This window comes from Drosophila ananassae, chromosome 2L (genome assembly GCF_017639315.1).
Source record: "Drosophila ananassae strain 14024-0371.13 chromosome 2L, ASM1763931v2, whole genome shotgun sequence".
In the NCBI taxonomy this organism is placed as follows: Eukaryota; Metazoa; Arthropoda; class Insecta; order Diptera; family Drosophilidae; genus Drosophila; species Drosophila ananassae.
In genome coordinates this window covers 4,930,962-4,958,350 of record NC_057927.1, presented here as the reverse complement: position 1 = coordinate 4,958,350, position 27,389 = coordinate 4,930,962, and the positions used below count along the sequence as shown (strand labels likewise).

General features: G+C 39.0%; 3 protein-coding genes across 7 annotated transcripts in view; 1 reads left to right on the top strand and 2 right to left on the bottom strand.

The window, feature by feature from the left end:
• Positions 1-476: 476 nt before the first annotated feature.
• LOC6500557 overlaps positions 477-27,389 on the bottom strand; it is a 32,931-nt gene continuing 6,018 nt past the window's right edge. For all 5 annotated transcript variants that reach the window (XM_001953436.4, XM_032452045.2, XM_032452040.2 and 2 more), the window contains exons 3-4: positions 2,563-2,620; positions 477-2,378 (exon numbers count right to left, since the gene is read on the bottom strand). In XM_001953436.4, the coding sequence (XP_001953472.1) occupies positions 2,233-2,378; positions 2,563-2,620 (204 nt within the window). In that variant the 3' untranslated portion in view covers positions 477-2,232. The remainder of the gene's footprint in view (positions 2,379-2,562; positions 2,621-27,389) is intronic.
• Positions 7,895-9,875, bottom strand: LOC123257311. The gene has a single exon (XM_044715970.1). It carries the CDS (start codon positions 9,569-9,571, stop codon positions 7,895-7,897), a length of 1,677 nt encoding a protein of 558 aa, XP_044571905.1. The 5' UTR covers positions 9,572-9,875.
• LOC116655049 (chromobox protein homolog 3) lies at positions 26,302-27,249 on the top strand. Its single transcript, XM_032452033.2, has 2 exons — positions 26,302-26,384; positions 26,446-27,249. The coding sequence occupies exon 2, from the start codon at positions 26,481-26,483 to the stop codon at positions 27,072-27,074; it is 594 nt and encodes a 197-aa protein (XP_032307924.1). The 5' UTR covers positions 26,302-26,384; positions 26,446-26,480; the 3' UTR covers positions 27,075-27,249.

Genomic DNA, 27,389 nt, shown 5'->3' with positions numbered 1-27,389 from the left:
GAATTTTAAAGTGTGATGCACAGATAAACAATGTTATATGATCTGGAAACAAGAATAGTTTTATGAAATTTAGTTACGCACTACACAGAATATTTTTTTTAGTGCTCGCCTAGAGCCCAAAAAAGTGCTCAATTCGAGCAATAGACTCCCGGGGAGACAAATATTTATTGCCCTGTTGAACTCCGAAATATTTCTCGGGCAAGGCTTAACTTGGCCATTATTCTTTTTTGCTCCAGTTTGTCAGAGGCACTTCGTTCTGGTTGGCTCTGAGGAATGGCCCTTGAGCAATGGGCCTCATTAATTCAATTGTGTTGGCAACGAGGAGGAAAACTAAATTGGTTTCTTTTTTGCTTTTGGTTTATTGAAGTTTATTACTAAAATTTAAATTAAAATTTTATTGGAAATACATATACCATTTACCATATTTCATATTACATATACCATATACATACAATTATTATTAGTGTTGTAATTTCAATTGGAATTCTTTCGCTGTTTTGTAGCATTTTTGTATGAGAGTGACAAATTATATAATTGCATTAAATGTAGCCAAAGTAGGCAAAATAGTTGACATTTTAATTGGCAAAATGTCAGAGGGCTTCTCTTTTCATAATATAATTAAATGATAATGCGGGATACTCATTTTATTAAGTGAAAACGTTAATCATATGCAAATTATTTGACTGTGAGCCTTTAATACGAATACGCAAGCTGCTTTGGTATCGAGGAACTAACATTTAACATTTATTTTTTATTTATGTTTCACATTTTGTTTTTTTTTTTGTTTTGGTTTTTTTTTTGCATATTTCACATGTTTTTTTATCTTTAATATAGTGAAAGCCCTTAATCTAATTACTAGGATTTGTATATATTTTTTATGCATTGTGTGTTTATATATATGTTTATAAGTATTTATCTTTTAAAATATTATTATTGTAAATAATTAAAAATGGAATCGCGTAAGTGCTCTATAAGAAAATCGTTAAGAACTTTCATGTTAATTCCTTGGGATCACTAAACTCTCAATAATTCTAAATAATTCCTATAATCATTTTTCGTTCGTATTGTTTTTTTTTTTGTTTACCTACGTTATGCCGAATTCCTCTATCTGCACTACAAATATTTTTTTTCGTGAATATCAATTGATATTAATTTTAGTTGGTTTTAATTTTAATATTTAATTTAGAATTTCATGAGCAGTAGAGTGAAAATTTATTCGATTTTCGTTAGTGTTCGTTCCTATTATAGTAGTCCGTATCACCTTAATCCTACGTTCACTTGTATATTCAATAAACATTTACTTATTTTTTTCCAGTTAATTATCATTTGCTCAATGTATTATAAACACCAATTAGCTTAAGGAACAACACATAATTGATAGACTTCCGATAAATATTACTGCTCCAAAGTGCAAAATCACAGACCCCAAAATAATCTCACTGTGACTTTGACATTTGCGTAATATCCGTGGATATATTTAGGGTTTATCGTGGAAATAATAAGAAAACCACTAGTTCAAATTTCTCCTGACAATTTATTTTTTTCAAGCTTCGCTGGAATTTTCGCTCAGGTGTAATTTATTTCTACATTCGCTTTTAAACCTTAGGTGTACTTAGTATGATTATGAAATGCATTCAACACGAATTCGGTGATATTCATATTATGACTGCGATTTCTTATGTACTTGTGACAGCTGGCATATTCTTACATATTACATTTTAATTTTTTTCTGTAATTTTATTTTTACTTTCTCATTGGTTTTTTTGTTTAACACGATTTAAGTTGTAATTTGGCATTGCAAATGTTGTTTTTTTGTGTGAATATGAAATAGTTTATCTTTTGGATGTTCTCACATCATTCCTTATCTTTTTTAAGGTATTTTCTTTGGTTTTTTTTATTTTGTTTTATTTGGGAAGACAGTCAGAAATACAAAGCCTAAAAATATTAACGTGAAACACATATTATTCATAATCGCATAAGTTTAAAAATCACACACTAATAGGTTCAAGTGGAAAATTGTATGCAAGTTTTTGTTATCTCTTTTTTAGTTTGATTAGGTCCCGTTCACAGAATTTTGGTTTGATTTATTTTCTTTAAGCTAGAAACAAACTTTAATCATCGAAATTTTTACATTTTTGTTTTTACCGGAAACAATAAACTCAACGAAATGGAATATATAAAAAAGGAGCAACTTATTCAAGAGTGTAGTATTAATTTTTCTTATATAATCACTTAACGCCGCGAATTCCAAAGATCGAGCACATTTGGCCAGGCCATTGAGAGTAATGGCAGAGTCAAAAGGATCATGGAGTAGGCCAACTGGGTGCCGGAATTGCAACCATCTTCGGTGCAGCAGTATGTTTGTGTCTCCCAGATTTCTATTCAAAAAATCAAAACAATAAATCACAATTAGCTGAGGCCAAAATCAATCAGATGGATGGGAAAATTAAATTTATGTGGTTGCAGTTCATGACGAATTATTTATATATTGTTGATTAATTATGAACTCTGGGTTGGTAATTTGATAAAATTAGTTGGTTGAATAAAGAGCCGCCCGCTTACCCTTTTCCACGCATTCGGTAGCACAATCGCGCACAGTCGAGAGCTCGCTTACATATTTCTATAAATAAAAGCAGAAAAATGAATGAATTTTAATTGAAACATTCCGATGCACATTTAAATAATTCTCATTAAACCAAGTCCAGCTTGGTATTCAGTGTAAATAGCCGCGCATGAATGGTATTAATTCCATATTGGTATGCTGACCAAATGCGAATAAATATTAAATATGTTTTCATTTTTTCAGTTCATTTGAGACTCGTTATGCAAATATTCGCAATGAAAGCCAAAAAGTCTTCATAAATGAACATAAATGTACCAAAAATGTGAAAAAAATAGCCTTCATTACAAAACTCATTAGTAGGAAATACGAAGGAAATGTATTTTAGGAAAAATATAATATTACTAAAAAGACTAGCTAAAAAATGAAGAAAAATCGTTATGAAAATATTCATAACGAGAGCCATAAATATTTAATTTTAAAAATGTAAAAAACACTCTTTATTACAAAATTAATTACTATGAAATATGAAGAAATGTATATTTTAGAAAATGATAATATTATTAAAGGCACTAGCAAAAAAATAAAGAAAAATACGCCAACAAAACACTTATGGTAGAAAACATAAACATTTTTACGACCGTAATTCGGATTGCGAAAGAGGATTAAAAACCCCAAGAAACAAAACAACTTTCTGGGCCAAAGGTCGAAAGATGTTGGCAATAAAGTTTCTCAATATGAGTGGTTATCTTCGTAAGTAGGTTATCTCGAGAGCTCTGCCGCTGACCCAAGCAGATTTCAATCAAACCCTAAAATAGCCAAAGTCAAAGTTGCCGAAAAACCTGCTCCTTTGATGTCTAGGTGATTCCTTAAAGGAATTATATATTTCACTCACACATGCCCACAGCCATTTGGGGTGTTTGCGTATTGTAGTCTAAACCACTTTTGATGCTCTTTTAACGACGGTTTCGTGAGTTCAACAATGAGGTCTCCCAGGACGCCAGGCTACGATAAATAAACATAAAACACATCGTACAACGACTTCGTAATATACTTGCAACAGCCACTGCACAAGCTGCTTTTTACATATGGCCGACATTAAAGTTTACGACAACATAAGCAGAGGGACACTAAACACACACAGATGACAGAGATAGTCATGGGGAGTCCTGCAGCTTGGCCATAAAATGTTCAAGGATCACCCCCATTGTAAATCTCTTTTAAACTCGCAAGTAAATTGAAAAACGAGGCGCCCCTAAGTAGGCAACACACTTTCAAGGTGCTCCAGAGCTTTGCGGTCCATTAAGCAAATAATAAACATGTTCAATAATTACCCCGGGATGTGCAACGTGTGCACGTATTATACTTTAGCCGCAGACCTGCAACAATGCACCTGCAACTAGCATCCTACAACCTGCATCCTGCCACCTGCCGCTACCAACTAGCCGTGTTTCTACGCCCCGGGATAGGCAATACAAAACACGTGTTCACAATACCAGGAGAGTATAATAATACACGGACACCTATAAAAATTGGGAACTAAAGGATACAATTATTTAAGTTCCGATTTAGCATTTTCTAATTTTATTTTAAACTATTATCTACAGAAAATAAAAGTTAAAAAAATGCATTGCATTGATGTTATAATATTTGTGTTTTTCACTGTGCATCAGGAATCATCCTTGGTGCGGAAAGCAGTCAGCCGAGGCAGCTTATGGGGCACTTAAACCGCTTAATCGATTGTGCCGCGAGGTGGCGAAGCGCCAGGGCCAGACAATGTGCAACAATCCGAGTCCAGAACCCGGCTAAGCCATTCCGCAGCACTTAACGACTTGGCGTGCTTATCGGCCATTCGTTGCTGCAATTCCATGACATCTGCAGTTGCCAGCAGCCCGGCCACAGCACATTGGCAGCTCATTGTTTATGTAACAGGTCCGGTGACAGTGACCGCTTTTATAGACCCTGATCTCTGCACTCTGGCCCATTTATTAGCCCCATTTCAGTCCTATTAAAATGAGATGACACCTAGCATATTGTAAATACAATACATATACGTGTCAAGTCCTGACCGTTGTTGTTGTTATTGTTGTTGCTGTTCTCCATTGTGGCGCATCGAGTTTCAGCCCTGCACACTGTTCCAGTTCTGGTACGCAACTGCCGGCGTCCAACTGTCTACCAACTGTGCATACTACCAAACCTCGATCGGCGACAGCGACACAACGCTGTCGCCTCGCTACAACGGTACTTTGTAAAGCGACAAAATCCCAGCAACGGTTGCCTGGCAACCACACACTCACAGCGCAAGAGGCTGATGCAATACTATCACTCTGGTGAAATACCCGAAATGTGTATTCGCACACACACACACACACACATATATCCGCAGCCACGCAGTCTCAATGCGCCGACACGGCCATCCTGACTCTAACACGACCTCGTGTAGAAAATAGCAGCATTCGAATTTCCTTACTTTATTAGACTGAACATTAAATAGTTTCATCCAATTTTCTTATCTTAACTTAAACAAATTATCGTATTGACTGTTTCACAAAACAGTATTCAGTTCCATAACTATAATTTTTTTTATCAATTCAATTCAACTTTTTCTTTCTTTCTTTTCATTTCTTTGTTTTACTTCTTCTTTTATATAATCCATTCTTCTTCATTATTCACTCCTATAGTCGCATAATCAAATACCCCACACGCCATGATCAAAACAAACAATATGTTTTGCACTTGTGCTTGCATTATATTTTATGGACTCAGTACTCTGCCATTTTCATTGGCCAGCAGTACAACTTTTTCACCCTTATTGGTGTACTTCATTTTCTTCTTCAATACTCTCAGTATTTTCATCTTCACTCTTTTCTTCAATACTCTCAATATTTTCATTTTCACTCTTTTCTTCAATACTCTCAATATTTTCATTTTCACTCTCTTCTGTAGCGGTTACGTTTCTTTCATCTAAATTATTATAATCATCGTACACATTTAGCTCTTCGGGAACTTGCCCCTCTGGTAATTTTCTTAAATCCTCATGTGCATATTTATAATTTCTTTTACTAGTTAAAGACTTTAAAATGTACCTGTCACCTTCTAGAACTTTTACTATTTCAAAAGGTCCCCTAAATTTTGGACTTAGCTTGGTCTGGTGTCTTTCTTCGCTCTTAAGTAATACGAAATCTCCAATTTTGTGCCTTTTTATTTTTGCCTTATTTCTATCAAATCGTTCTTTATCATAAGCTGCACTGGCTAATACATTCTTTGCAGCTTGCGCTCTTACGTTTGGCAAGTCAATAACATTTTCTACATCACTAGGTGGAAGTAATCCCAATGGGCGTGCTACCTTTCCCAATAACATTTCTAAAGGACTTGCTTTCGTAGTGCGATTGGTTGTACAATTAATTGCCAACTGTACCTCTCCCAACGCATCCTGCCAAGATTGTGTTCCCGTTTCAACCGCCGTTAACATATTCTTCAACGTGCTCATAGTTCGCTCCACTTGGCCATTAGCTCGACTTGCACCAGTGGCTATCAAATGCAATTTTATTTTTTGATCTGAACAAAATTGACTGAACTTTGCGCCTGTAAAACACCTTCCCTGGTCAGCTATTATTCGGTTTGGTACTCCAAACAATGAAACGGCAGATTGAACGGCCCTTATACAACTCTCACTGTCTAATTTAAGACTATGACTAAGATAGACATATTTGGTAAACGCGTCTATCTGAACAATAACGTACTCCTTCTGATCACTCTTGCCACTTAATTTTCCTGTGATATCGATGTGGATAGTGTGCCAAGGAATAGTGACTTTTGGTATTGGATGTAATTCCGCCTGTATTTTTCCTGAAGTGGATTTTGACATTTTGCAAGTGATGCAGTTGTCGACAAATTTTTTTACGTATTTTGACATATTGTCAAACCAGTAGAAATCGTAAGTTTTATCTAATGTCTTTTCGAAACCTAGATGCATTATGGACTCATGCACTTGATTTATGACAGACCATCTGAAAGCTCGTGGCACCACTGGTAAGCAACGTGTTCTCCCATTTCTTTGTATCTTTCGATGAAGAACTTCTGCCCTTAATTCATAGGTTTTCGCAATATCTTCAGGAAGAGAAGAGTTTTTAAAATGTTTAACAATTTCGACTATGTCCACATCTCTACGTTGTTCAGCAATAAGCCAGTTGCTTGAAATTTCAGCTAAATTTACTCTTTTCTCTTCGACTATTTTTGCGGTTGTAGTAGACTTTTTTGAAAGGGGATTTCTCGATAAAAAGTCAACGTGTGCCATCCTTTTCCCTTCTCTATACTGAATATCGAATGTGAATTGCTGCAAATAACCCCACCAACGCTGTGCTCTGGGGGTTAAATCTCGTTTATTTCTCGCCGCCTTAAGCGAGTTGCAGTCAGTATAAACTAAAAAGTTCCTGCCCAGCAAATAATGTCGAAAATGCTTAATGGCGTTCACGACAGCTAAGGTTTCCAACTCGTACGAGTGATATCTTGATTCTGCCGGTGAAGTAGTTTTGCTATAGTATTCTATTACCTGGGGTTTGTTATTAATTTTGTGTAATAAAATTGCACCGTACCCACTGCAACTGGCGTCTGTGTGCAATTCGATTGGATAAGAAGGGTCAAAAATAACAAGGACTGGTTTGTCGGTAAGAGTGGCAATAACCTTTTTCCGTATCTGTTCATGCTCTGTTTTCCAAATAAATTTGTTTTTATCTGCAGTTAAGAAATATAACGGTTTCATTAATTGTGAAAATCCCTTAATAAACTGTCGGAAATAGGATGCTAGCCCAATGAATTGTCTAAGTGAAGTGACTGACTGTGGAGGCGGAAGAGCAGTCAACGCTACAACTTTCTGTGGGTTTGGACGAATCTCACCCGCACTTATATTGTAACCCAAATATTGAACCGATGTTTTCAAGAATGAGCACTTTGTAAGATTGAATGAAAATCCAGCCTTTGTCAAAACATCTAGAACGATCTGTAATCTTTCTAGGGCCTCGCATTTTGTTGAGGCGGCTATCATGATATCATCCATATAGACGATGACAAAGGAATTTGCTAGATCCCCTAGCGCCTGTATTACTAATCGTTGAAAAACAGAAGGTGCGTTTTTGAGTCCAAATGGCATGGACAGGAACTCGTATTGACCATCCGGAGTCACAAACGCCGTGTACTCGATAGAATCTGAATGTAAAGGAATTTGGTAATATCCGCTGGCCATGTCTAGACATGTAAAGTAATTAACTCCCCCAAGCCTATTGATTTGATCTTGTATAAGTGGTAAAGGGTATTTATCAGCGACCGTATTTGAATTCAGCTCTCTAAAGTCAACACAAAGTCTGTCCGTACCATTTTTTTTTTCACTAACAATATAGGGCTTGCATAAGGTGAGCAGCTTGGCCTAATTATATTGCATTTTAGCAGTTCATTAATTTTGTCCCTAACCAAATCTCGCTCGCATGGACTTAAACGATATGGCCTTCTCTGTACGGTTTTTGTTGGATCAATCAACCTAATTTTCATTTCGCCAATTCTGACTTTAGTACTTGGGATCCCAGTTATAAATGAATTTGAGTACTTTGCCAACAGTGAATGTAGTTTTATTTTATCTTGTCCCTCAAGCTCAGTATCAATATCGGCTGGCTCATTGCCGGTACACAAATTAACTACTTTGGTCTTTGAGATCCTAAATTGGTTTGATGAAATGACAATATCAAGACCCTGATTTAATATCTCACGGCCAATTACAATGTCGTTCTGCATATCATCATCGCCTATAACGTGAAACAAAATTTCAATACAGTAATCGTCAATTTTTACATTGCTTAATATTTGTACAGTACTACATATTCCATTGCTGCCGATACCTTTTAACATAACAATATTATTGAATCTTTTACCAGAAAATTTGGTACTTAGCTTTTCTTTTATCAACGAGCATTCCGATCCCGAATCGAAGGTGATTTCGAAAATTTGGCCTCTATGGTTCAGACATCCCTTTGGTACTGCAATACTGCACTGTTCCACTCGCTTCTCCCGATTGAATGCCTTGTTCCTATCGACTTCCTTCTTTGTACATTGGGTGGATATGTGACCCAATTCTCCGCACTTGTAGCAAGTTAAATTTGATTTTCCACGGTGATGAACATCATGCCTGCCATGTTGGATTTTATCAGTCGCGAATTGATTCTGTTGTTTCCTGAATCTGCATTCAGCCATTTTATGGCCCACTTTTCCGCAGAAATGGCACTCCATCGGTGATTGTTTTTGCCGTTTAGAATAAGTTTCAGCCTGATGCTCCATAGCGCCGCTTTTCCTTTTAATAAAAGTGAATGCTTTTAATTCGGACTGTAGATCGACTCTGGTTCGAACATTTGATGTGAAACTTAAACGCTGCAATCGGTGATCGAAGCTTGCCAGCAGCGCAAGGGTCACAGACACAGCAATCTCTTCGTTATCCATTTGACGCCATTTTGTTGTAAGTTCGGTAACCATGCGACTTGCATGAACAGCCAGACTCTCGCCATCAGTCGGTCGATTTGATAGCATATTAAGAAACATAGCGGCTGGTGTTTCTATAGTATCGAAGCGTTGTATAAACAATTCTTTAAACTCAGGCCAAGTAATTTCAGCATAGCACACTTGCGAAAGCCATTGCGAAGCACTTCCTTCTAAAGCCGAACTCAAGGCCATAACCAATGCACTGCTTCTCAACGTGTTTTCTTGTAAAATCACTTCCACCGTTGTGCACCACGATGATGCGTTGGCGCCTGATTTGTCTGGGTTGAATTTGGGTAGTTGCACAGTTTTGTTCTGCCCTGCATCAGGTACAGTTGTTTTTATGGCTTTCACTAGTTCAATTAAATTTTTATTTTGTAGCTCCATCAGGGCACGCCATGGTCCATCTAGTGCTGAAGGCTGGTGGCCAGATCCCACTTCTGATGTCAAGTCCTGACCGTTGTTGTTGTTATTGTTGTTGCTGTTCTCCATTGTGGCGCATCGAGTTTCAGCCCTGCACACTGTTCCAGTTCTGGTACGCAACTGCCGGCGTCCAACTGTCTACCAACTGTGCATACTACCAAACCTCGATCGGCGACAGCGACACAACGCTGTCGCCTCGCTACAACGGTACTTTGTAAAGCGACAAAATCCCAGCAACGGTTGCCTGGCAACCACACACTCACAGCGCAAGAGGCTGATGCAATACTATCACTCTGGTGAAATACCCGAAATGTGTATTCGCACACACACACACACACACATATATCCGCAGCCACGCAGTCTCAATGCGCCGACATACGTATATGTGGTAACCAAACGTGCACACTTTGCCTTCCTCTGCCATTGTTTGTGAATAATTTGTGCTCCTTATGTGTGCTTTTTTACACTGAACGAAAAGTTAACTGAGGGATAATAGGTTTAGAAACTGTAATATCATTTTTATATTCAATTTTGTGTTTAATGATAGGTACCTTTTTCCAATGCATCACTTTTCTGATCAAATTTTGTGCATACTATAGTTTTTTGCTTGTGTAAGTAGCCGTATTAGCCCAGTTAAGGGTGGCAGAAGGGTAAGCTCATTATATTATGCGATGCCACAAAGTGCGTTTGCTGTGTCTTTGGGTGCTGGCCTGGATGGGGGGCTAAGTAATGTGGCTAATATAGATAATGTTGGGATAATCACTGGGGACAGGCACACGTCTTGTAAGCTGCCATCCCCATGATTATGTGGAAGCTATTTTGAATTTTTGATGTGGGGACGCTGCTGAGACCCACAAATAAAAACGAAATCTCCATCATTTCTTATGCAATCAACTGATTTACCACAGAAATGGAAGAAAACTTAATTTCCTTGCCGTTCCTCAAGCCAGGCATTTCATATTACTATCTTCAGTAACTCACTTGCAGATGCAGCCAGCAGCCAGCAGCTAGCAGTCAAAGATTTATGCATTTGGCCTAGTTTAAAAAAGAAATGCGAACAAAAAATGGCCTGGCCGGGAATGGGGCGGCCCGGCCAGGAGGCTGTGGGCGTGGTTATGGTCTGTAGAGCACGTCGGGCAAAATGCAGCTCGGCATGTTATTTGGTTGTTAGGGCAAAAGTTGGACCAAAGGAAAACACGAAAACCGTTGAGCAGAGCAATAATCTTGAGACAGACAAGGAGCCGAGTTTAAGCCAGTTCTGGGGGAAAGTTCCAGCCCTGGGCTGTTTTTTTTATTTTTGCTGTATCTGTGCTACTTTCACTTAAGCCAGTTATATCATCTCTGCTTAGTTGTGATTTGAAGAAGCAAACGAACCCCTAGCCCTCTAATGCCAACCAACCAACTCGGGCAGACGGCAACTGATGACGACGTTGATGATTTCAATTTTGCATGCGAGTGACAGCAAAAATGAGGCAAAAATAAGAAAAAAAGCAGCTCTAAAAAACTAAAAGACGCAACTTGCAAAAAGCTAGTGAAAAGTGGTAATGACAGGAGAAGTACTGCCAAAGAAAAAAAATAAAAAAAGATATCTTAGATACTCTGAAACCAAAAAATTGATAATATTCTTTGAATCTAAGAAATAGGATAAGGTATGTTTAATGAAAGGAAGACATATAAATAAGTTGAATATTAATTATTTTTAATGTCTAATTGAATAAATATATTACTTTATTTTATTTTTGTTATTTTTTCACAAAAGCCCTTCATTGAAAGAGTTTAATATCTATTCTAAAATACCCCTTCGAAGTGAGTGAAAATGGAAATAGATGCGCAAACGTTGAAAAAGATGGCTGATGGGGCAAGAAACGAGCCACAACGTCATCAGTGGCAATGGCAGCGTTGAACTGTGTGCATGTGTGTGGAAAGACCGACAGGTTTCAGCCTGCATTCACATCATCTTGGCAACGTCCTTAAGCCATTTATGAAAATTTCAAGTGTTCGAGACGGCAGAGGGCACGGCGCTGGCATCTTAATCTTAGGGAGGAAGATGATGATGATTTGCCTCAAATCATGTGTGAGTCCTGTATGTGAGTGCTTGTGTCCTGAATGGCGAAATGGTGGAATCTACTAATGCCTGTTAATGCCCATGCATCCACTGGAATGATGCATATTTTTTTTCTATCAAATAACTCAATTTGTCGGACTCGAGATACGAGAGAGTAATATATTTAAAATATAATTTGACGATGACAAGAAAGCACTTAATGGATTTTGAATTGAAAATGAGCAGTACGTCTGCTAAATTCCTTATTAAATCTATGACTGCCCCTTTTGACATTTATTCCTCAATCTCAATAAATCCTTTCAGCAAAAAATCCCCTGCCCTCTGCGTCACTAAAATCATCAACGAATCGGGTCACGAACTCAATTGCGAAATCCACTCGAACATTTTTAAAGGCGCCACAGTTGCAACATTAATTACAGAATCGTGACTTATCAAATGGGCAGCGACATCGACATTAAAATAATTTCAAACGGATGTGCCCCAAAGTCCCCAATAAATGAATAATTCAAGCTGCTCTCTATTCGAAAATTTTGATGGCGAAAATCTCTTTAATTCAATTTCTTAATGAAATTTCAAGAGAATAATGGTAGAAAGTGAGAAATGCCTCTGCGTTCAGTCAAGCGAATATGCAAAGGAACCCAATGAGGCAGATACACAAAACGCTTCCAAAATGTTCAGTGGAAAAAAAACTGTGTCGAGGAATAATGCTGCGATGAGACAGTTTTTGTTCAGCACAATCGAAAAGTACTCTCTGAAAGTTTTTGGGCACAATCGAATGAGCCTCATATGCATTTTGCTGAGCATTGCCCTTCAATTATTAAAGCCGAATTCAGTGCCCAGGTGTTGTGACAGGCGCAAAGCAATCCTTTTCCATCCCATCCTGGCTGAGCCTTGAGCTCTCGCTTCAGTTGCCCCATTGAATGAGCACAGAAACTTACTCTACGATATTCAGTGGGCATCCTTGCCTCCTGGCTGCTCCTAGCTCCTGGCTGGTAGCTGTTGGCTGGTGACTGGTGGATGCTAGCTGCTGCTGGTGCCGCTCCATTATCAAAATGCAATTTCATCAATGCTGGCTTTGAGACCTCAAAAAATCCGGCCAGCAACAAAAAATGTTAAAATGTCTGAAATTTGATTTTGCCTCTAAGAGCGAGCGATGCACTCTGCCATTCAGGCATCAGCTTTCAGCAACGGCTCAGTGTAAATCCCCCAGCCCCATAACTCTCTTCAGCCCCTGTCTAAAATAGGAGAGCTCTGAAAATGTTGGCTGATAGTTTGGCAAACAGCAGACAAGAAACTATATGCGTCGGGAAACTATAGAAAGAGATTCACCAATACATTTATTTTTTGGTAAAAAATGTTAACGATGAAGTCCTCATAAAATTTTAAATTAATTTGAAGAACTATTAACACCAAATACCGATTTTGAAGTACCAAGCAATTATTCAAAAAGGAATGTAAAGTGCCAGCCATCAGTCAGGAATTTTACATAAATCCAAGCCTTGTCCACCAAAAAAAATCCCATTTATACCCATTCCTATTGAAAGGTGGTTGCATATTGGAATTTATTTGTGGCCATGAGTCGTTTATGTAATTCAATCAACGGCAACGATTTTTGTTTAAAAATAAAATGTGAATGATTCTTCTCATATTTTTATTTCAATTTGGACATAAAAAAGCTTTTACTAACGAAACCATCATATTTCTATTAGTTAAGAATGCAAAGCCTACAGTTTTTAAATATAATAAATAATTTTTTATTACTTTGCATATTATTTAGATTACACGTAATATTCATAAAAAAATAAAGCCATTGTTCAAGTAAGAATGCCGTCTCGTCAAAAATTTTTATGACCTAAGCTCAATTACCCAATTGACTGGAAAAATTTGTTTCTACCAAAATATAATAAAGACAAAGGCAATAAAAATGGTGGGAGGCAAAGAAGTATATAATTTAATGGACCTATTATAGATAAGCCTGACAAGATGAAATTATTTCCAGTAAAAGTTCAAATGGGTCCATCCAAATGTCACATCGCCGAGGCCGGGCCCAACTCAAAGATGACGCCTCCATCTTGGCTAATATTCAATTGGTAGCATGAGATTGCCCTCATCATTGTCAGGTTCACCTTTTGGCCAAGTGAGAGCAGTTGACCCACATCGTTTTTTGCCACATAGACGAAAAGGGCAAATGTTGATGAGTTTGCAATACAAACGTGCCACAAGCACCGGTGTCGATTCTTAAGACTAAACAGCTCTAGAAAAAGAATTCAAAATTACACAGAGAAAAGCAAACCATAAATCGAAGCCTCTGGAAAGTTTAAATTTGAAAGCCATCCTTAGACTTAGACCACAGATAATCTGGAATGCAAATTTCTTTGGGGCCTATTCGATTAGGCTTCAAAACCCAATTTGTGTGTCAGGCCATAAGTTCAGGCCGACATTTGGCCAAATAACTGTATCTACAAGACACAAATCTGTGTCTACCGATAGCAACTAACATACAACTACAAATGCATTTAAAAATGCCTCTTTTGTTGTTGGTTTGCAGCACATAATGGTCAGAATCGACCGACAACCGGAAGCCGGATGTATTGTCATTTATTTACGACGACAAGGCGTGTGCAAAGCTGCAACTGTCCGACACACTTATCGTCCGGCCATTATGTTCCATTCGATACTTGAAAGCTTTCAGCAAACAATGGCAGCTGCAATGGCAACTGCAATGCTCAGATGCAACTGTAGTGTTAAGTATACACACACAGCTGCTCGGGTTGCAGGAAGCCAATACTTGTACTGGCGATAAAAACTAAACGGCATAAGACACAGATAGGATAAATAAATATGCCTTCCGCATATCTACTTTAAACTATTATCGATTGGTAAAAAATTTACACATATTTGTTACAAGACAATGCATTTAAAACTTGAAAACTTGTTTCAGTCCTATTGTTATAAAAGAAAAATCCAATAATGACGTATAGAAATACTCCTATATCTTGATTTCACAGTCAAGATATGCAGTGGTCTTGTAAACTATCTGCCACATATTCGGAATGGCTACATGAAAGCCCCACATGAAAGGGCAGCTGTTGGCATGTCAACATGTAATTGACACCAAAAAACGACAGTGTCAGGATGCATGGAGTGCCCTCAATGGACGCAGGAAGATGCTTTTGGGTTAAAGTGGGTTCAAAATGAGACATAGTAGTTGCTATCAAACGCCAGAGTCAAATGATTTCGTTGAACTTTTTATTTAAGATGCCTTGTATTTTTTCTCTTTAATATTTTAGATCTTATTTCTTGGCTTTCACAGCATCAAACTTTTCCTAGAAATTCATTAGTAAAATAGTTTGGAAAAGCTCATTGAATAAGCACAAAAAAAACCCAAAATGGAAGTAAAATATTCATAGATAGCCATGTACGAATTCAATAAGCACATTTAGCTCCATAAACTTCACGTCGCCAAGTTTGCCTACGTGAGCAAAAACGACAAACTTTGCTTGCATTAATTTGCGTTAATTTCGAGCGTTGCCAAAAGTTGAGTTCGAATTGGCCAGCCGGCAGCAAGCAGCCAGCAGCTAGCAGCCGGCGAAAACAGAGCACGCGACTTGGACGAGGACTTGGGCAATTCAGGACCCAGCTATGGCACCTACTGTAATTAAATTTGATAAATGACGGCGCTCTGACCTCCACCATCCTCCAAGCCCCACACCCACCACCCGCCCCTTGAAACGCCTCAGCAGGCAGCAGACTGGCTTCGAGCCAGCTGGCAAACTGATTCTTTGAAACTGGTCGAGTGTAAATGATCTGCGATTGGCTTTGATTCGATTCGATTGTGCTAATTTCGACGGGCTGTTGACGCACCGAGCACGTTGACAATTACGAAAAGCCTTAAGGTTTATGAGCTCCTTCCATAATGTGTATGCTTGTGTGTGTGTGTGTGTGTGTGTATTGGGACATCTAATTTATGGCTGCTAATTTATCGAACGGCCACTGCACAGAAGGCAAGGCAAGCACGCCTTGGCCGAAACCGAAAAGAAGCAAACCTTTGGCAAATTAATTTGCAACGAAACTTGATTAATGTCGGTGTTTATGCGGCACATGGGATGGAAACGTTTTTCCACATGAATTCCGGAGCGGAACGAGGAGAAACCGGTAATTAATTACTTACGGAACGCCGCAAAGTATGCCGAGAAAATAGGAATGCTTGCGTATTGCGTATACGACATGTGAACCCAGCTCCAAAAGGCTTGAGCTCAATAAGCGGGCTTAAAATACACACCATTTAAATTTCAAACAGATTTATGGGTCTTAATTGTTTTTTAATTGCCGCATTAAACACACAACTCGGACCGAAGCTGCTGGACTTTTCACTGGCTTACCTGGTTTACATGTAAATTGGAAGGATTCTGATTTCCAATAAAAGGGTTGCTGCACCAAAAATATCACAAGATCAATATGTGTGTTCAAAATAGAAAACAATGATGCTTTAATTGGGGATTAGCTAGTAAATGCATGCCTGACACATCAGTAAATTTCACAGAAAAACATATTTCCATTGTCAATATTGGTTTGGATGCCAGTTCTATTTTCCATGTCTATTTTCCATAAAATTGCAGTGCAAATGCATGTGCAATTATTTATGTCTATTTGCTTTATTGAATAACTAGCGAAATATTTGTAAATTGTTATTAGTGAGTTATATAATGGCCTCGCACTCATCAGTTCAGTGTGTTTGTCCATTTCGCATCATTTCTCATGCGAAGCGTAGACAGGAAAAACATTTCTATCAAATTTGCATAGGCACAATACAAATATAGACTTTAAATGGGAATTATCGCACCCCTGGGAAGCAGACATATACCGAATCAATCAATCAATTAGGCCATCAATCACCACATGGGACAAAGGTTGCAGAAGCCTAAGAGATTCCTCCTATAGTCTTCGACTTTGGGGAAGTGGCTGATTGATTGTTGCTGCATTGCATTAAATGAAATTAAAGTGTTAATTTCGGGAGACCAACAGCTTTCCCAAGAAATTAATAAATGTCGACAACCTTTTTGGGTCACGTCAGATGCCCTTCTTAACTTTTCAAGTAGAAAATAAAACTACTCCATACAGACGATGTGTTCTTTTGTGGTGTTTTGGAGGTTTTGCTTCGTTGCGAAACTTTTACGACACTTTTTTTGTTGTGTTGTCATTTTGCAAGAAAACGTTTTAATGAAATTTCGTGAGATACCTGCAGGTACTTTGTTATTTATAGTTTTTGTTGTCGGTTGCATAACCTACACTTTTCATTTGGGGTGAAAACTTTTTAGCTGTTTCCCCACCAAAAAAGGGCTGCAGGTTGAACTTTTACGCCACTCCTTTGCTGCTAATTAATTTAGGACTGGTTTTTGTGATTCACAGAATCGAGAATAGAAGTAAAAATTCAATTTAATACTAAATCAGAGACACATATTTGTTTTGTTTGGTTATCCAGAGTTTCATTCGGTTTTCGTGTTTAATTGGCTCCATTAAAAAAGTTTAAATTGTCATAGATTAGCTGGAAATACGCATTTAAAGCGGATCCTTTGATAAATGCCTGGCACTTGGCACAACGGGCGCCAAACTCGGCGCAAACACATTTAAGGGCCAGGAGAGTGACATTCGAGCATTAAAATTAACGAGTGTCACAATTTACGTGTGTGATTTATGACATCAAATTTTCAACTCCAGCTGGCAACCATTTTTGTTTGGGTTTTTCGCCCTCTTTTTCCCATGTTTTCCTTTGCTCCATTTCATACATATGTATTATTTTTGGTCTGGGGCCCCACCATTAACTGGTCTGGGCACAAGGTCGCCTCGAACATGGAAAACCACTTGGTAATTACTATATACAAGCATTTGTTCGCCGCATTTTTATTACTTCATATTGTTGCTGTTATTGCTTGTCGTTTGTCAGCCATGCTGCGATGCGAAGCGAAAGTCCTTGCTGCTCCTGGACCTGCTTTTGCTTCTGGACCCGCTCCTCCTCCTACTGCTGCAGGCTCGTTAAAATTAATTAACCTTGCATAAATTTTTTCATTAACCAGAAATATGAATGCTTGTAAAAAATGGCCTCTATAAAATGCTCTGAACCGTCATCTGCTTGATCATTAATTATGTGCTTTAAGAGATTCATCTCCCTATTCCAAAAAAAAGGCTCATCAGTAGGACAAATAAATCCCCCATGTACAAAAAGTAGATTAGGACGTAATAAGTAGAAACAGGATCTTTGAAAATGTGTAATGAAAAGAGACGCTATTTAATCCTTCGTGGGTAGAATCAAAGAGAACTAGCATGCCACAGGCAGAAGCTGTTTCCAAGATTTGCCAACCAGAAGCCGCAATTAGTCGGCTTATATGGCCAGGTATGGCCAGGTTTCTTGGCTTTTGATAAAACCATTCAAAACCGCATCCGCAATGAAATGCAATGCATCTGCATCGAAAGTCATCATCAGGAACAGTGGTTTCTCCTCGTTCTCGTCAGACATTCTGGATCTTGCCACGTTCGTCGTTTCCACGTCAAGGTCATAAAACGGTAACATTTTATGACATTATTATTCGCATACTCTCATGCTCCTGAATGTGGTAATTTATTGTAATTTGCACAATTTATGCTGCATACTGCTTAGGTGCCATTCGAAACCCACCCGCCCACCCTCCCAACATTCACATAAACTTCGTCGGATACGTGCAGAATTCTCCATGGTATAACCAAGTTATTCTGCGTTTCTAAGGGCCTCCAGGCAAAAAAAAAAGACAAACGATATGGGGCTCAAAATACTGCCAGGCAGTTGACACTTAAGCGATTCTAAATTCCATATGCATGTCGCAAATTTCCATTCACATGCTGGGTACAGTAAACGTTGGTCGGAGCGAACAAATCAGCCTGAAACCACAAAGTACTACATGGCAGTTGATTTAATGAGCTGTCCCTGTAACCAGATATTTTGAATGTGGCTGGGCCCAGAAATGCTGTCAATTATTCTTGTTGCAATTGCCAAAGCAATGCCAGAGGCAGAAGCTCACATACGACGCCATTGTTGCCACAGCCGCCATTCAAATAATGCCTCTATATGTGTTTGAATGGAAATGGTGGCATATAGTGGAAAAGAAAACTTATATTGTAGTGATAAGGTACACCTAAGTGTTAGACATAATGACAGGTATAATTAAACATAAGACATAGTTATACTGTAGCGATGAACTTTTAGCGATGAAGTTAAGCATTGCCATTTCAAATTCAATTTCCAAAATTAACAGTCCTTGAGTCTAAAATACCCCTTGATTTCCTAAATGATTCGTTATTCAAACGAAACACTGGAATGCATAGTTCATGCACTCCCAACAAAGTTATTTTCACTATTTTCCTTTTATAAGGACGAAATGTAGTTTCCTGCATTTTTTCACCAGTTCCCCCACATTCTTGGGTGAGTTACCCAGTTTCGTTTTTTTCCTTGCTGGCGTCTGCTGTTTTTTTGTTAGATCTCCCTTAGTTTTTTCCATAGGATTGCATTTCTATTATCTTGTGTATTTCTTTTACATTTTTTCAGTGCCAGGCAGCCTGCTCAGCGTTTTTATTTCAAATGCAGCCTCAGCCGCTTAGCTCGACGTTGCCCAAATCTTTGAAATATTTTAATGTGCTTCGCCCAGATTTATGAAGGGGATACTTCTGGCTCCTTACTCCTCCAACTACTGCCGCCCTTCAACGAAAATCCTGCATTAGCTGTTACCGCCTGCAGATAATGCTCTGGTTTATATGCTGAAATCTTGGGCGTTTTCTGCGGTTTGACTTTTGATTCTAAACGGGAGAGAAGGCGGGCGGCAAAAGGGCGTGTCAGCCACTGCCATTAAGTGGCTTTGGCTTGCAGCTGATAAATGATTCCAGTTGGCCCGGCCATAAACATTTGGCCAAACAATGAAATATGATAATCGCTGGTTAGGCTGAGGTCCATAAATCCTATCGCCTGCATAAATAAACTCGTTGAATGTTTTCCTTTTGCAGTTAACTGGCGTATTAGAAAATCCACTTCAAAATGAATTGGTTTGTAATATCAGAGCATTTGTGGAATAAATTAATTTCACGCCTCACTCGAAACCCAAACAAAATGTAACAATATTGTTTTTACATTTATCCTGACACTCAGCGACATCACAACTATTTTGCTGAAATAATGAAAATTGTTTTCTAAAATTCCAACTAAATAATTTCATTAATTTGCGGTCATAAACCATATATTAAAAGAGTATTGCTTTTTGTTTTGATTACAATTTAAATGTTTTGAAAAATGTATGTCCAAAGGTAAAATTCCTGCTTAGAGGGATGAAGGATGAATTCCCGGAAAACGCCAAGTGGGCAATGAAATGAAAAGCTTAGCCGTAACAGATGATCAGGGGAACAGAGCTCCGTCCGGAAATTTCTCACAGACTTACGGCTGAAGGCATTAGCAGATCTGACATGACGACGGGCTAAAGTGCTTTGGAGCCAGGTGAGGAGGTGACTGACTAAGCGGACGAGGAGGAGACGGAGCTGCCGCCGGTGCAGTTGCCACGTAAGCACAAATTCCGCGCCATAAATCACGGATAAACAATTTTTTTTTTGCTCCTGCCCGGAATAAAGCGGGTCTGGAGGAAAGGCGTCCTCGCAACAAAAACTGTAAAAACATACTCTAGTTGCGTAACTGGACAGGGGGCCAAGAACGAGGTCAGAATGGGCAGAAAAAAGCCGAAACAGAGCCACAAAAAAACCAAAAAAAAGAAAGGTAAGAAAACAAAATAGAAACAGAAAACAGAAAATTCCTACGACACAAATCAACAGCGGCTAAATTGAACGTCAACATGACTTTGATTGTTCTCTGCAAGTGTGAGTAGAGTCGGGCTGCATATCAGCAGCATCAGTCGCTGAAAAGGCAAACACACAGATATCCAGCAGATAGCAGATAGACCAAACACCAGATCCCAGATCCCAGACTCTAGTTCCCAGTTCCCAGTTCCCTGCCCCAGACACCAGCCACCAGACCCATCCGGCAGCTGCCAGAGCCACTCATCAGCACACGTGCCATGCCGCATGCAGCCTTCGGCCAGCAGGGCCAAGTGATGGGGCTGTTGGCCAGTCAAACACATAGTTGAAATTCTGGCCCACAATTCAAAAGCCGGCCAACAACCACAGCCATCCCTCGTACTCCACCTACATTATCCCCTTTATCCGCCAACTATCAGCTCTGCTTTCTCATCCCTCAAAATTTCAAGCTCCGAATGAATGCGAAGCGCCGTTGGCAGCTGTTTCCTTAAAGCCAAGACCAGAACAAACTGGGCCAGGCATATAAAATGCGAAAATATGCCAAAATGTCATTCACAAGCATGTGCAAAGTATGTCGTCGTTTTTTGAAAGGTCTTTAGAGAACTAAAAGATCTGGATGCGATGAAAGGACTTTAAGAATTATGCGAAAGCAGACATCACCTAAGCCAGTAACTCATCTCAGCTACAACTTTGAAGTTTCGAGTTATGTTTTCCTTTTAAGATATGACAAATTCTTTAACAAATTTTGTTTAGTTTGTGTCATACTTTAAATAACGGTTCCTTGAAACTTTGGTGTTTATTTTTATCGAGTCTAAGTATGTTCCCCAATGTGGGAATGCAAGTGCACCCAAGCGACTCTAGAATGGTTTGCTTTTTGAACATTTTCAACATTTACGAGTGGTTTCGCACTTCTATCATGCACTGCCGCCTAGCTTTGGGTTGTTAGTGGGTTAAAGACTGGAAAGGGGTTAAATACACCTGGGTTGCATCTAGACTTTTCACCCAAATCGATTTAGTTGCGCTCAGTTTTGTCAATACAACAAGCATCTATTCACGTCACGGGATAAAAGGGGAACCCTTGGTCTTTGCAAGTCACTTATAAAATAATTTGCATTTTAGATTAAATGTTTTTTTTCACTTTACTGAGTTTATGTCAAGAATACAAATGACCTGACCCAACTCAGTCGGACGTATCCCAGGTGAACTGACCCTAGAAATCGCATTAGGATAACAAGAAGCCGTTTGCTTGAAAAACCCATTCCTTCGAAAATGTCTCTGTGGAAAAAGTGTAGTAATCATAGTTTACAGTTCTGGGAATGACTTTTTGAATAAGTTAAGCAACTTTAGTATGATTAATATTAATGGCTATTGCGCTTCCAGGCCATGAAGACAACTCACTCTCAAGTAGCCGTTGCCATAAAAAGGGGACTTGCACCGCCATTACGCCTAATGAACCACTGAGCCCCAGATGGAAAGACAATGCCCCCAAATTGCAATGCGACAGTGAGATGGCCACACATAAGAACGGCAACAGAATTTCCCATTTTCACAGATCCTTTTTATGCGTTTTATTATGGGCTAAGAGCCATCTTCTCCGACCACCATGTGGCCTTTATTTCAAATGACTTACAACGTCGATGGCTTCGTTGTGCGGCCCACATGTCCCAGATAGGCGAACGTTGATCAGAGAGGGCTCCACGAAAAGTCGGACAAATTTATATCGATGTTATGAAATTTCGCAACTTGTCACAGTTTCAAAGTTAAACCAAATTACATTATTCACTTGGGAAAAATACACGAAATTGTTTTGAGACCAACACTGGGCTTAAACCAGAAAAAGGGCAGCAGGGCGGCCAATGTGGAGTTTTGTTTTGTAATAAAAGTTTCATCAAGAAATTTCATATTCTTTTGGTTTCTCTTTATATTTATTACCTAAAGTTTTAAAGATAAATTATTTTTTTCTTGGGATATTGGGGTATACTGTAGACAATGATTCATTCAATTGATAAATATTATTATTTATTACTCAGTGATTATGGGATTTTAAGATAGTGTATTTAATGCTTCGCTTTAACACACTTGTTTCGAGGCCTCATAGTTTGATTTATCCTTTTGGTTTCTCTGGCCGTTGTTTGCTTATTGATAACTTTTCTGAAAACTGAGTTTCAGTAAACATTTTGATTTTCACTCCCCGAGGATGCAACACCACTATATTCGCATATTGTTTGGTTTTGGCAGAAAAGTTCAAAAGTTTTCCCGACAGCAACCAGAACTTGATTGATGGTCTCGGATATTTTCATTTTGACTTTTCACTTGATTAATATAAATGGCTGCTGGGGAATGGGGAACGGAATGCAGTCCTTATGTACAGACAGTAGACAGTGAGATGCTTGTCAATTAATAACCCAAGATGCGATATCGATGGCCAATATGCCATCGTTTCCGTTAAAAAGTGTGAAAGCTTTCAACGGAAACGAACAATTTGCCAAGGGCAAGTTGAGACGCGACTGCTATCTGACGCTTTAAGTGACTGCAGCGAAATCTAATAAAAAATTTGCCACTTTCTCTCCGCAGCTTTCCCGTTTGGCGAAAGTTTCGCTGTGTTTTCGGTTTCAGTCTTTTTTTTTTTTTTGTCCTCTTTTTCTCGCTGACATTTTTTTGGTTTGTGCCAGGATGTCGTTGTCATAAGGAAACTAAGGATTTCCGTTTTGGCTTTGGTCCGTAAGCTTAGCATCAGCTTTATAAAAATTTTACTGGATATTGTGACACACACACACACACACATACACATACATCCTGGCACCCACACAAACGAAAAGCAAGAAATGAGTGGAGAAAAATTATGTAAAAAGTTTTTTCGTGCACGTTTAGCCACGCCCCCTGGTTATTAGTTGGTCACAGCTGCTTGCCCAGAAGGCTTTTTTTTTTCCAGTCAGTCGTCCGCCAGTCCGAAACACGTTTCTGTTGAGACTCTGCAGAGCAACCATTTTTCATTAAGTTTTCGCGCCATATTGCCCTTCATAAGTTATATACATGAAATAAATTTTATTAGTGCCTTGGCAATTGTCTGTCTCAAAAGAAATGATATAAATTTCGAGTCATAAATTATGCGGCAAAGGCGCAATGAACTGGGAAAGTGGCTTTGCCGCGAACCAGTCGCATTACTTAATCCAGTCTGTGGATCCTGGGGCCTCCAGGACCTTTATCATCGCAACACAGCGGTTCGTCAGAAGCACAACATTCTTTATTTGACAGGCCAACCGGATAGGGAGAGGGATAGTGGGACTCTCAGATTTGCATACCCGGCGTATACGTAACGTGTCCAAATAACGCACATGGTACATCCATACATACATACATACGTGTGTATGCCAGCCAGTTTCGGTCGTCTAGAGAGCTAATAAAACTTATTGTCAGCCACAGTCTGACCCACTTTTTCATTTCATTTTGTTGCTTGGTTTCTGTTTGGATGTTTTTCTGTTTGTGTTCGCAAAATTCCATTGTTCGTTCGGAATAATTTGAATTTTAGAATAATGAAGTCACAAAATGTCAGTGCGCGTTATCAAAATCATTTATATGCGCAACAACAACTTTTCGGCCATGGAGGTCGACACTACTCCCATGTGCCAACTGCCAGTTGCCATATTTTCTGGGTGTTCGAGTCTGTGTGTGTGTTGGTGTGTGTGTGTGCGGCACAACATTTTAAATCGCTTACAATGCCTCAAACTGTATGGCGAAGACCGACAGAGCCAACTGATAGTTGCCAGCCCCAACTGGGAGTACCAAAAAATACATTTATCCTGGACGGTTTGTGTGTGAGTGTTTTGTGTGAATATAGTGTGTGAGTGGATGGCTGAAATAAATGAATTATTGTTCTTGGTGTTGAAAAAGTTTCTGTGCAGCATGTGTGGGTGTGTGAGTGCTGTTAATGGAACTCAGACAGGGAGAGAAAACCCTTAAATACTTAATAACCAAATTGAAACAATCACGAGACAGGAAATAGCAATTTTTCCCATTTTTTACTCTGCGTCAGAGTTAAACATAATACTATATTTATATTTAATTGGCAAACTTTCATAACTTTTGTCGTAAAAACGCACATTAAAAAACTATTGCCTACTTATGTGCGCTGGCTTGTCATTACAATTTTGTGCCATTACGACCATAATACTGACAAAAACTAACATACATTAATTATAACGACGATCAAATAATACTAGACATTGTCCTGAAGCGAGGACAAAGGAACTACTCACTCGACAAAAAGTGACAGCCAAATTGCCGCAAAGACAACGGCTAATGAGGACGAGATAAAGCAAACGCGAAGATCCTTTGGAGTCGGTTAAAAGGCAAGGCAAAGGATAACGTTGGTGGTTTTCCTCGGGTCTAGTCAAATACGAAAACCGGCAAGAACTGAAATGGGCTTGTGGCAAGACTAAGCGTCTTAGCGGCCCAAAAAGGGAAGGGGTAATCAGAGGACTCTTTCCCAAAAGCTGAAATCAAAACAAAGAAGAATAAAGCAGATGGCAAAAAACTCAATTGCCGCACAAACTGAGCCGCCATTGTTTTCTTAATTGAGTGCCTCCATATATGGAATGGGGCAAACGCGAAGGGGGTATGGGCGGAATGGGGCGGTGGGGTAAGCGGGAAGGATATTTTTGTGTGTGTGAGTGTGTGTGCCAGTATGTTTACTTAAAGTCTTTGAGTTTACGTGTGTGGAGAAGACTCCAGTCATTGCCGCCTATCTGCCGCCTTATCAATTACATTGAATTTACCCAGGCAAGCACCCTGGGCAACTCTACTTACTAACTCCCATCCACAACCATTTGTCGTACCAATCAATGGCTGCCGGAAATGATGGCCTAGGCAGTCACTTCGACTTTTATCCTTGCTTCCACTCTTCCGCTTCCGCTTGCCTCGATTGGCGCTGATTTCACAACTCGCCGCACGGAAATTGCCAGCCCCCGTTTATGGCTTTATTACACCCAGTCCCCCCCATCCACTTCTCTGGACCCTCTGGACTACTGCACTTGAAGTCTCCGAACATTTTATTATGTATTTGCATTGACTTTTCCCTTACATTCCAGATACCCATCCATCCAAATTTCCATCCGCTGATTTATTCTGTTCACGTAACACTCACTGCACACTTTGATTGCCGCCGCATTGCCATGTAAATCCCGGCTCCTAAAAAGTCACCCAATCCACCAAATCTGGCCCACGTCAACACGCATAATCGAGCTTTTAATTTCGGCCAATAAAACTTTGTCGATTTAATACAAGTTACGTGGCAGCATTGCCCGAAGGTATAAAAAAATAAAACGGATGCCTGCGTTTGACAGGCACACCTTTGTTCCTCAATGCAGTCTTAAAGACTATTTGGCTCAAAAAAGCCATTAAGTTTTAAGTTACCTCTATATATATCCGGTACTATACTATTATGTCTTGTAATCTATCATCGATTTTGAAGCCTCAGAAAGTTGTGTCTTTAAAAAACAAGTTTTTCTTCATTAAACATCACGGTACCCGAGCACAAACCTCAGAAAAGTTCGTTGCACGAGTATCTGAAACTTTTCCACCAAGTTTACGCATAATTTTTTATGATATTTTTCCGCCGTTTTGCCTTCTGGTAGCCCACCGCTGCTTTTGTTGTCTATGAGGACTTTCTTGGCATCCGAGGATCTCTAATAGATTTCCGGACAAACAATTTTATTCAATTCCTTATATTGGATTGGCTTTTATTAATATCGTTTGCCTAAGCTGTAGGATATTAAGACTGAGACAACTTTTTGTTAACTTTTTCATCTTGGGCATATTAAATGAATTTGTTGCCACATTTTTATGATAATCTAGGTCTTAGATTCTAGGGCGGAAAGGTTTCAACTTTTATTGAACTGAGTTGGCTGTGGTGACTTGAATCAAGGAAACGACAAAATTCGAAGGGGAAAATATCACAATATATCAGAATATTGGAGTGTTCGGAACAAAAAAAGGGTAAAGAAAAAAATTATTAAAATATATAAGAAAATTTTTAGAGCAACTAATTCTCACTTAGCTTTCAAAAATAGTTTATTAAAACAAATAATAAAAATGCCGGACAACAAGGATATTAAGGAAAATGAGAAGATCAAGAAGAAACAGAAGAAAGATAAGAACGAAAGGAATGACAAGATCGAGAAGAACGATAAGGAAATATTGGACTTAACTGAAGAATTAATCTACGATGATGCTGAGGAGTTTGTGGTCTCCAGGGTCTGCGATAGAAGGATTAATTTGCAGGGCCAGCTGGAATATAGGGTACACTGGGAGCACTGCCCTGATTCAGACGACACCTGGGAAAAGGCCTCAAATCTAAATTGTGAAGCGCTTATTAATTCCTTTGAAAGGCAAAGATGTCTAAAAATCGGACAAGAGTTAAATGGCCATTACAAGAATAAGGCCAAGCGACTGAAGATCGACCCACACCTGGTTACAGACAATCCCTTTAACTTTGACTTTGAAGCGCAACGCATTATTAGGGGTTTCAATATCAACGGAGAAATATCCTTACTCATCAAGTTCAAGGACATGGACGAGCCGCAGATTGTACCGGCTGAAATAGCTTATGCAGAAATTCCCCAAATGGTATTGCGTTTCTATGAGAAGCATGTTGATTTTAAGAAGGCGAAACGACGAGAGTCTTAGGTTGTTGCACGTTGTGATTCTGTTCCATGTTCTGATTGTTAGAAGTTATATTAAAGTTAATGTTCACAAAGTGTGATGAAAAAAGATGCATCTAAGGAGGCTTAGTTTGAAAAATGTATTACTCGAAATTAGAACCATTAAATCGAGCCACTTTGTGAAACATTACAAATATTAATGAAGGCAAAATGCCAGGTTTTAAGTGATTTTGGGGCGTGTTTGTTGGGGGCTTAGTGTAAACAAACCTAATTGCAACAACAATGCCGCCCAGGTGGAGTGTACAACGGCCAAAATGAAGACAAAATATGTGCATTCCGT